The sequence below is a fragment of the Branchiostoma belcheri genome, unplaced genomic scaffold, assembly GCF_001625305.1.
Source record: "Branchiostoma belcheri isolate BF01 breed outbred unplaced genomic scaffold, Haploidv18h27 scaffold11, whole genome shotgun sequence".
Lineage (NCBI taxonomy): Eukaryota > Metazoa > Chordata > Leptocardii > Amphioxiformes > Branchiostomatidae > Branchiostoma > Branchiostoma belcheri.
This window is the reverse complement of record NW_017802491.1, coordinates 1,598,497-1,610,188: the sequence shown is the minus strand read 5'-3', so window position 1 is coordinate 1,610,188 and position 11,692 is coordinate 1,598,497. Positions and strand designations below refer to the sequence as shown.

Here is an 11,692-nt window from a genome sequence, read left to right as displayed (position 1 = left end):
CTACCGATCCAGCTGCAGGCTTGCCTGTCACCTGGTACCAACCACCTGCTGTGCCTAGTCCCTCGTCTCCACCACACCTCAAAACGCCCCTCCCAGCCGCCTTCCTTGGCAATGGCGACGAGGACTTCCCAGTTTAGCTGACCAAATTCGAGGTATATGCCGATGCTCACCTGTATGATGCGACCGTTCGAACCCGGGCTCTACCGACTTTCTTGGATGGACCCGCTCTCACCTACTTCCAGAGCCTCCCCCAGGAAACCAAACACGACTACCAGCACCTCTGCCAGGCATTGTCGCATGCGTTTTCCCAGGACAAGTACATTTTCAGTTTCCAACAATCACTGGCTCAAAGGAAACGCCAGCCAGGTGAGTCACTCATCGTCTTTGCCTCAGAACTCAAACATCTGGTCCGGCGGGCTCATCGCACATACAATGAAGCTGCCATCCAAGGTGTCACCTTGCAGCATTTCATCCAAGGCATTGACTCTGCCACACGCCTCCGGGTAATCGAGCGAAACCCCTCCACTATTGATCAGGCTGTCGAGATCGCCACCCTGTATGAACAAGCAGTGGCCGCCACTACCCCGCGTGAACGCTCAGTCAACGCTGTCCACAGGGACGACCTACAAGCCACGGTGACCACTCTGACGGAGCAAGTTTCTGCCCTCACGACGTTACTTCAGAACCACTTGTCGCTCACATCAGGAGACTCCCACCGTTCAGCCTCCACTTCTCGGCCTCGGTCCACCTCCCCGTATCGCTCAGCAGACACCCGCTCTCGCTCCCCGTATCGCTCAGCGGACACCCGCTCTCGCTCCCCGTACCGCTCATACTCACCGTACCGGGCTTCGACTCCTGCCCGCTCTCCTTCCCGACCACGGGATGACCGCTCCCGCTCCCCATCACAGACGGATCGTCGTTCGCGATCACCACGGTCAGTCCGTTTTGCTACCCAGGGAAACGACCTCCCCCTGATGCCGCGGGCCGGGCATCAGTAGACAGCACCCAGGCCCCCCCCACATCACCCTCCAATCGACCCCCACCCACGTCCCACATTTCTGCCATCTTGGAGGGCGCAGCAACAAACACACTTATTGATACTGGATCGGCCATTTCCCTCATCAGCGAAAGACTTTACAATTCCATTCCGCATCTTCGTTCTCGACCACTCGTAAAGCAGTTTACCCCGGCTCAGTCTGTCACTGGGCAAGTTCTGGACACTATTGGGGTCATAGATCTTCACATCCACCTAGGAGACTGCGACACTGTCCACCCCGTCCACGTCGTTCGCGACGCAGATCACTACGCCATCCTGGGATGGGATTTCTGCATCGCCCAGCATGTTGTGCTAGACGCGGCTTCTGGCACCCTGACTATCGGTGGCCAAACTCTACCACTCCTGACGTCCTCGCAGCTTCTCCCCTCCGTTTGTCATGCGTCTGTCTGTCGCACTACCTTAGTTCCCCCGCGCTCGATAATGACAATACCAGTCCTCCTCACACCTGGACTGGCGACACGTGCCATCCCCAATGATTACACGGGATTGTTGGAGCCACGTGCTTACGAAGACAAGGGGTTCGCCATTGCCCGGACTGTCGCAACGGTCAACGACACCAAAACCATTTGTGAAGTGATCAACACCTCTGACGAACCAGTTACACTGAAAGAAGCCATGCCGCTGGGGTCTTTCCTACCGATAGCTGATGACGACATCGCTGAACCAGACCCTTCAGCCGCCACCACCTTGCCCAACATAGACACGACTCACCTGTCCCCTGCTGAGAGCCGCCAACTCACTGACCTTCTCGAACGCTACAATGATGTCTTTAGCTGTCACTCGGGAGACAGGGGTCGCACGTCGCTGGCCCAGCACCGCATCATCACTCACGATAGCCAACCTATCAAACAACGGCCACACAGGATGCCTGTACACCGCCAGGCCGAGGTCCAACGCCAAGTCAACGAGATGCTTGACGCGGGTGTCGTGGAACCTAGCCAGAGCCCATGGGCCTCTCCAGTTGTTTTGGTCCGCAAGAAGAATGGCACCCATCGCTTCTGCGTCGATTACCGCAAACTTAATCACGCCACGGTCAAGGATGCTCATCCACTCCCCCGGACAGATGACACGATCGATGCATTGTCAGGATCAGCGTTCTTCACCACCCTTGATATGACGGCTGGGTACTGGCAAGTCCCCATCCACCCAGACGATCGCGAGAAAACGGCCTTCACTACCGGCCGTGGACTCTTCCAATTTACCGTCATGCCCTTCGGCCTCACCAACGCGCCCTCGACTTTTCAGCGGCTGATGGAGCTTCTTCTAGCGGGACTAGACTGGAGGTCGTGTCTAGCCTACTTAGACGACATCATCCTGTTTTCCCGCACCTTCGAGGACCACCTCGCTGTCCTGGAGGAAGTCCTGTCTCGGTTCCGTTCAGCCAACCTGAAACTCAACGCCGACAAATGCAAGTTTGCGCAGCCAGAAGTCAACTTTCTGGGCCACGTGGTCTCTCGACATGGCGTACAACCTGACCCAACCAACACGGACAAAGTCCGCAACTGGCCTACACCCACCTCCACCGCCCATGTACGATCCTTCCTCGGGTTGGCATCCTACTACAGGAAGTTCATACGCCACTTCGCCAAGATTGCCGAACCCCTCAACCTCCTGACTAGAAAGGGCAACCCCTTCTCGTGGTCCATAGAATGTCAGACAGCATTTGACACTTTACGCGACGCGTTGACGTCCCCTCCGGTTCTGGCTTACCCAGACTTTAGCCGACCGTTTACACTACACACGGATGCGTCAGATGCCGCTATTGGAGCAGTGCTGTCTCAAACCACCGACCAAGGCGAACAAGTGGTGGCTTACGCCAGTCGTACACTCAGTTCTCAAGAGAGACGATGGGCGACGTTCGACCGGGAAATGTGGGCTGTCGTATGGAGTGTCCGCCACTTTCGCACCTACCTTGCGGGACGACGCTTCATGATCCTGACAGACCACAAACCTCTGCTAGGGTGGTCCGATAAGCTCACCACGAACGACCCAACCGGGCGTCGCAGTAGATGGGCTCTGGAACTCTCCACGTACGAGTTTGACATGACCTACCGAGCTGGAAAAGCTCACACTAATGCTGACGCCCTTTCACGACTACCACCTTCAGTAGCCAGCGTCGACCAACCACCAATATCGTCCGCCAAACACTCGTCCGCACGGCCACCAACCCCACGGGGAGAACCTTCGGATACTGCGGTCCCTGTCGACCAACCACCTCCGGTCGAACAACACTCCGTGCAACAGAGCAACCCACCCGATGCATCACCGCCACCCCCACCAACAGATTCGGCAGATGACGCCGTGTCACCCGATAACGTGCGGTTGGCGCAGGAGGCAGATCGGGACATTGCAGAAGTTCTCCGATGGAAACAACGCCGCCAGGGCAAACCTCCATTGAGTAGCATCAGCCAGCGAGGCCGATTTCTGAAAGCCCTGTGGGACCAGTACCATTCGCTCGTAGTCAAACGCGGCGTCCTCTACCGACGGTGGAAACCCAACGCGAACTGCCAAATGATCTTCCAGCGGGTAGCCCCGAAGAGTCTAGTGCCCTCCATCATGCGAGAGCTCCATAACGGCCCGTTTGCTGGACACTTGGGTATCGCGAAGACGTTACGACGCGTATATGTCCGCTTCTATTGGCCGGGCATGACCCAGGAAATCAAGAGATGGTGTCGGGCTTGCCCTGAGTGTGCCACGCGAACAGCGCCAACGCCTTCGGCCCGTGCACCCCTGAAGCCGATCCGTACCAATCAGCCATTCGAGAAGGTTGCCATGGACCTGACCGAACTGCCCAAGTCTAAGAAGGGCAATCGATACTGCCTCGTACTACAAGACTTCTTTACGAAGTACGTTAACGCCTATGCTATTCCACGCCAAGACGCGTCCACAGTAGCACAGGCCATCTTTACCCACTATGTCAGAGAACACGGTATTCCTTCCTCGCTACACTCAGACCAAGGTCGACAATTCGAGGCGGAGACTATGAGAGAGCTGTACACGACGCTCGGTATTGCTAAAAGCCGTACAACACCGTATCACCCCAAGGGGACGGACTCGTGGAACGTTTTAATAGAACGTTAAAGTCAATGCTTTCCAAATATGTCTCGTCTACCGGCGACGACTGGGACGACCACCTGCCGCACATCCTATTGGCGTACAATACGTCCGTACACGCATCTACTGGCTACACTCCCTTCTACCTCGTACATGGGAGGGAAGCAAATCTGCCCGCCGACGTGATCTTCGACGCGAGACCACATACCCCCACGAATTCGACCACGTCGTACGCCAGAAGCCTGAAAAGCAGCCTCCGCGCCGCCTTCGCCCGCGTGAGACAAAACACACAGCGAGCGAGCAGTCGCCAGAAAGCTGCATACGACTTCACTTCGTCCCACAAACCATACAAGGCAGGCGACAAAGTGTGGCTGAATGATCCTACGACACAACGGCGGAAACTCAGACCCCGATGGAAAGGCCCATTTGTCGTCGTGGAACGAATACTCTCCGATGGAGAACCAGGTGTCACGTACACAATCAAGAACACCCAGACTAACCGCAAACAAACTGTGCATTATAACAGGTTGAAACCCTGCTATACACGCCAGGCAGAACCTGTCGCCAGGACGCCGACGGCACAGCCAGATCGCGACTGTCCGGATGAGCAAACTTCTCAACCAGCAACGGCCACAACAGACACTACGCAACGTGCTACACGGCGTGGTCGACGAGTAACTAGACCGTCGCGACTTGCGGACTATGTCACAGAACTCTAGATAACCTACTACAGCTGTGAACTCTCCCATCAGACTGTTGCATTGACGATCTACTAGTATTTAGATTGGGACACGGAAAACCTTGCTTCGCCAGGAAGTTAACTTTGACAGAGGTTGAAGACAAACCGTCTAGAACTTATACAGATTTTCTTTTTAATCTGTGTATCTTCCCTGTCAAATACCGTTATACCTTTTATCTAGATCTGTCAAATGTAACGTTACACTATATAGAACTATTTTTTTTAATTATGTTTATGCTCTGATATGTTTACATGATATTCGTAAACTTTAGTGTAAGTCAAACTTCAGATACATGTAAGTTACTTGTTATTGTGATGACAGCTTTAATACAAGTTAAGTTTTATTCAGTAGTTTTATTCGTACTGTTACGGATACGGACTGTTCCCCGTTGCATTTTGTTATATCTGTAAACTTCAGGAGAAGTTTTACTTGTTGTAGGGGGGAAGAGTGTAAGGATCTAATATGCTGAACCATAGAGTTCCCCCTATGGGAATGGTATAACCTGCCACCCCCGGTGGCGAGTAGGCAAGTCCACTAGGAACCAGTTATATCCAGTTGAGTTAGAGTTACCCACATGTTCTGAAGAATACATACAGATCCACAGTACTCCACTCGTCTCTTCTGCTCATTCCATAAACCCTGGGATTGGATCGTTACACTGTGACCTACGCTTCAAACGAAATCAGAGATGATGACACATAGACTAGAAACTGTTGATTTGTGAAGTGCCCGTGTGAAAGTCACTGCAGCAGGAGGCTGGAAGGTACCGTCTGATGTTGTGTCGATCAGTCATGTGGTTTTCGCGCGGTGCCCGGGGGTCTGATCAAATGATGTGATCCGTCATGACAGACATTTAAAGGAATAGGGAAAGGAATCATCCCCAGTCGCTACCTACTTTGAAAAATTCCCATGCGTTTATGTTATTGCTGCAATACATGTAAAAGTAGCGATTGTGCCATGTAAGTTATTCTGGAAACTTTTACCTACCTTTATTGGAGTTTCATTCCCCAGCCCCTAACTGTCTGATGTACTCAGTTCATAGTAAGTGATAGAGCACTTATATATAAATACAAACATCAAACAGAATGATGCATGCACAGTTGTGATAAGTTCTGACTGAGTCTGTGGATATGATAACGGCCCTCAACAACTTATCACGTCACTCACACAGTATAATTAGTGAAATAGGATTAATGACGCCGGGACAGTAATCATACCGCTTCAAGGCTCTTCGTTCCGCTAAATGACACGTGTAACGTTACATGTGTAATCTTCAAAAACATGATTGTACCTCATTACATTGTCACTATTATTTCGTCAAAGGTTAGCGTGTATCTATAAATACCTTACTGTCGAGAGGCCTGTAGACATCTGAAAAATGACCATCCTTCATGTGTTTCTCTTTTTGTCTGTTCTGTACGGTCTTAGATGATACATTTTCTATACTGCGTCTGCTACAAAGAACTTTACACGTACTTTCATATTCAGTAATTCACCAACCTGATGAAATTACAGTTGATGAAGTTCGGACATTTTGGTAGACGATAATCATTCAAACTCTACTACTGGGCACTACTGGGATATTGATACAAAAAGAGCCAGTGGTTATTATCTCCGTATTTCATACAGCAGTAGTGTCGGAATTATCTATATCAGTGAGTATTATAGAATATTCACGTCTCTGTTCTGTCCTGTTTACAGCCCCGGTCGCCCTGGTCCCGGACGGAGTGTCCATCCCCATCCTGGTGGTGGTCGTCCTGTTCCTGGTCTTCTGCTTCGTGGGGGGTACCGTGGCGTGGTGGCTGGCCAGACGGAGGTACTACCGCCAGCTCTCCCAGAAGTAAGTTTGTAACAGCTCTAAAATATCTACTCGTCCTGTAACAATTTAATTGAAATCAAGCAATATCTTTAATATCAATATGTAGCTACATTCTATAGTCCCTCTAGTTATATATTGAAGTAAATGTAGTAAATAGCAGTGATATTTATATAAGCTTCCCTGTGACTTTCCAAACTCAAAGCAACCAGAATATTACATTCTATAATATAGTATTCAGACCTTCCCTCTAACAGTAAACAAAGCAATATGAAGGGAAAATAGTAAACGTGTGGAAAGAAGTTAGGGTAGAATTTGATGGGCTTCATTACAGAGCTCACTTCTTTCGCGGCTAGAACAGTTTGAAACGTGTTTCGTACTTGACAGCATTTACAGATTCCTTCACAGATTCTTTAATGCTGACTTCTTGCTCTTTGCTTTTCCCCGTAGACCTGATGCGAAGTACGACAACAAGAGGTTCCCAGGCACGCCGACCGCCAGCATCGAGGAGCCGCAGGAGGAGGAAATCGTCCGAGCTCTCAACGAGGGGACCGCGCTCTTTACCGGCGGGGGGTCGGCCTCGTAACTTCGGAAGACAGTTTGAACATTAACCTGGTAGCCAGACTCTCGTAGGCATGTCGGTATCTCTACGGTGCTGAAAGTGTTGCCAGCTCGCCCAGGTCATTTTGCGCACGCCGTGGTTTTAACGGGATCGGGTTCAATTTGCCCACGGCAAGCACTAACCAGAAAGGCGGACTGGAAAGATTGGGTGTTAAAAAGGGAGGCCTGTACTTTGGAGGACGGGCCTGGACAACACGTATCACACCGGTACCCGTAGACAGTGGTCACCAGGCCATTTTAACATACGATGTAAATTATCATCAAGTGTGAATTAGTCATTTAATATTTTTGGAGGAGGGGGTGTCACAAGGTGTGGACATCTTTTTTGCACTGCCGACATCATTTGATAATGATAATAATAATGGTGGTAACTTCATTGCTCAACTATATTATAACATACAATATATGGTGAAATCTCTTGCTTAACAATGCTTGGCAATTAATCTATGGGATAATACTATACATGTACTAGTATATTTGTAATTTTGGGCGGAATTTCTAACACGTTAAAAATGTTTTGCTTCCGGTTTCCCGACCGACCCAAGGGAAACAAGACATTTTTCCTAGAACGTGGGCAATATTTCTATATATTTATTATATTCTTTATGAAAACCAGATAGCCAATGGCGCAGAAATCCAGGAAGTCAAGTTGAGCATTTAAACTTCTCCACTATTCCCGATGCCAGTCTTTGAGATTCCGGACTGAAACAGGTGAAAGCCTGAAGCAAATGATAAAGTAATGTCCCTAGACTGCGCCCGGACACTACGTCTGTGGAGTCTGTGGCGCCAGAGTAGATTACTGTACAGTGAACACAGAAACAATACAGACGCTTCCAAGGCCACCTGTTATCTATCATCTGACTAATGGATTTGCGCGTATATTGGTATTGAAAAATTTAATACCACGCTTATTATAGCATAATAGGTATCCTAGCTTTCTGAACAATACAGTATCATGATCTTTTATGACCTGAGGAGTATTTACCCACGAGAAATGGTGTGCAGGCAATTCAGTATGAAAATTGCACGTGATTTTATCGGTTTGAGTAACCGCAAAGATGCACTCACTGTGAAATTGCTTTGTTTCATTGCGAAATGGTGGACGGATTTGGAATACGATAAGTGGTAGACATGTACATGCACGTTTGAATTTTCACTCATTCGTGTGTTCTTTTGATATTCTAGATTGCCTTGTGTTTGGAATACATGTATAGGTACTTGGGCATTGAATCAAATACAATATGATTTGACAATCATGACTGTTGATGGCAATGATGTTAAATAATAGATAAGTAACGTTACGTGGTCATGGATGGCTGAATTTCTACTAATCCATCGATAACGTTACACGTGTAAATAACGGTTATCTCAGCTATAAAACATGTAAGGGTGATTGTTATGTTTGCTACGTACCGCCATCGCCACAGGCCTTGCATGAGATATCATGTAACTGTTAATAGAATTCGGTTTGCTTTTAGCCATCCGATACATACAATTTGTGTGTACCTGATATGACTATATGTGCATGCTATAGCATGCACATATGTGTACGTGTACGTGTCGATACGTTACGGTATATTTTGTACACGGTATGGGTGATGGTCCGTGATGTTACAGCACATTACTTATGGCATTTTATAAAAATTCAGCTCTCTTCACTGATGATACCCTTCCAATTTGTGCGTCCTGTTATTGATTTGTATGCTTGAATGAATGAATGCATAAATTTGATAATGAAAAAGTAAGCTATTGTGTAACACCAATATATCTTTGAGTAGGCATTTGGTAGAGAGGTCATAGGACAGAGACGCGATTTTATGACAGCCCCTAATGATATTGGAAGAAGTGCCAGTGAAAGAACCGGCAGATAAAGTAGAAATTTGGATGCTAACTGGGCCCTTCTACGGCCAGTATAACATCGGAGAACTGATTCAGAAATCATGCAATAAATTTGGGTTAAAAAATGGGTTACACTGGCTCTTTTGCGAAAAGGTCTTTGTTGAACAACAGAAACACGGAATCTCAATCCTAAAAGGACCCGCTCCTGAGGCGTGGCCAAAAACTGCGTCATAGGTGAGAGGTCACGGATGGCAAAGGAAGCCATGTTGGATAGGAGGTAGCAGAATTTTGACGAGATTGGCGAATTTGAAGGTGAGATTTTGTGCTTACTTACCTCAGTGACGCTTTTATTAGAACCAGATATTGATCCTAAGGCACCATAGAGGTAGTTTATGTAGGTATGAATATACTCTGAGGCTTCAGTAGTGTGTAATATTGCGTACAAAACGAGGATGTCGGTTGGTGGTTATTATGTGATTTTGCTGATGGTGAAGCTAATCTGGGGAGGGGGGTGACGTAGCGTAGTACTAGGCAGTAGCGTAAACTGGCTTTTGTTCACGTTAGAAGATTCAAAAGACAAGTAAGATGAAAAAATGTGTATGCCCAAATGGCCATTTACTAGTGAGTAACAAAATTGTGTGCAGCTTGGTTCTGAAAACAGGAACAAGTAGTCAGATTTTTTGAAAAAATGAGTTGACTAAAATTATACATGTATCATAATTTTGAGCTATAGATCTATATTACTACGTATTATAGGGATATAATTTGCGATCAAATAAGACCCCTTGGGCCATATTTTTAACTTTATATATTTGTGACTTTTTATTGTTTTATCATACTTTGTTGAAGTTCAAGTATGTCCGCTGAGGGTTTCTTCAGCATTCATGTACGTATGAGGTACCCTAGCCGCGGCGACTCTTGATTCGGGCTTACATTGCATTCTTGCTGAGGGTAATGCAATGTAAGCCCGAATCAAGAGTCGCCGCGGCTAGAGGTACCCCAACTAAACAACTTCAAAGATTTACACTTCTAAATGCATTTCATAGCTTGATATACATGTACTTCCTCTGCATACCTCCACTGGTCCAGTACATGGGCCAGTACAAGTTAGGTGCAGGTCATCAGAAATACATGCACAGCTCCAGCTTTACCTGCAATTTGAGCCCTGCACTGCAGGCACATTCAATATTTTTATTAATCCAGAGGTAAAAAAAACCCCAATATTGCCCTGTTACAGGAAGGTCTGAATATCATATAATGTGATAATACTGATTACTAATAACTTTCGAAAGACACATGGAAAGGCTTCCCAAAGACATTGAATTTGAAGCAGTTTGCAAAGAAATAGAATAGTCATTGTATAGAGTGATATTACCAAAAACAAATGTACAGCATAAATGTAATGAAGAAAGTTACATATATTTGGTGAATTCATGGACCAAATGTGTGACATCTTCTCAAACTACATTTATTTATTTATTACATGGAACGTGTGTAGACATCCCAAGGGAGCAAGATACAAATGTACATTGTACCACTACAGGGTTTGCCATGTGAAGATATTACATGACTGTTTGTGCATATGTTCACATGCTATGAATGCCAAGGGTACTGCTGTTCTGCTGAAAGCACCCATTATCATGTATGCATGGCATGAGTAGGAGCTGAAAACCTGAGATAGCTAGACCTCATAGCTGCTTTTATTATATACATATACTCTGCCACGTTGTAAATGGCCACCTGTCAAAGAGGACACATTGCATAGAAGCACAGATCAGTCATGGACATGGAATGGCATTCCAGTATATTACTTACAGTTACTTAGCAGTAAGATGATACTGGCTTTATAAGTTTCTTAGAAACATGAAACTTCCAACAGTTTTGGCATTCAAATTACAAATCATGTACCTGTAATCTACATGCAATATTTACCATGTGAGTAGCACTTCAAGAAACAGTGAAGAGCTGCAACTTATTATTCTCACCTTTGCTTGAGACTGTCATAGCAGCATCTTATGATTTTTTATTACTGTAATTCACTTTATGTTCATTGTTACAAGCATTCGAGACATTTATGCAGAGGAGAAAACTATGTTACAAGTTAAGTTTTCAGTCTATTTAACGGCTACAGGAAGAAATAAAGTAATGTCCTCTGAAGATCAGAAAACAGACTTCTACATAGTTATTTGTATTTTGTTACTTTTTGTTCATTTGAGTATTTAAACTGAGTATCTAATGTTATCTATCTACAGAAAGGTGTGTGACAATACCTTCCAGCATGGCTGGGATGGGGCAGTGAGTACATTGGGACTGTCCTTTGTGCTGATCTCTGTGTTCTGCATCTTGACTGGAATGCCAGTGTTCAAATTCAAGTGGAATGCTTGATCTAATTCTGTTGCATAATCCTAACTTGTGGCTTTTGGGAGGATGTCCTGGGGTGACTGTAGTAATATTGTGTCCTGTGTTATCCCGAACTGTTCATTTTTTCACTGTGTACCTCCAAAGTTGTGGTCTGAATCAGCCACATGTTAATTTCCATGTGTGAGGACAATCCTGATACAAATA

At 46.7% G+C, this 11,692-nt stretch overlaps 1 protein-coding gene across 11 annotated transcripts in view; it reads left to right on the top strand.

Moving 5' to 3' along the window:
* LOC109482742 (CCR4-NOT transcription complex subunit 2-like) overlaps window positions 1-11,692 on the top strand; it is a 30,666-nt gene that overhangs the window by 5,332 nt on the left and 13,642 nt on the right. For 5 of the 11 annotated variants that reach the window (XM_019785638.1, XM_019785612.1, XM_019785622.1 and 2 more), the window contains exons 1-2: window positions 9,397-9,439; window positions 11,380-11,422. In XM_019785638.1, the coding sequence (XP_019641197.1) occupies window positions 11,406-11,422 (17 nt within the window). In that variant the 5' untranslated portion in view covers window positions 9,397-9,439; window positions 11,380-11,405. Of the gene's footprint in view, window positions 1-6,552; window positions 6,692-7,117; window positions 7,250-9,394; window positions 9,440-11,379; window positions 11,423-11,692 lie in introns of those variants that run through there. The other 6 variants (XM_019785630.1, XM_019785617.1, XM_019785596.1 and 3 more) reach the window with 4 other exon arrangements.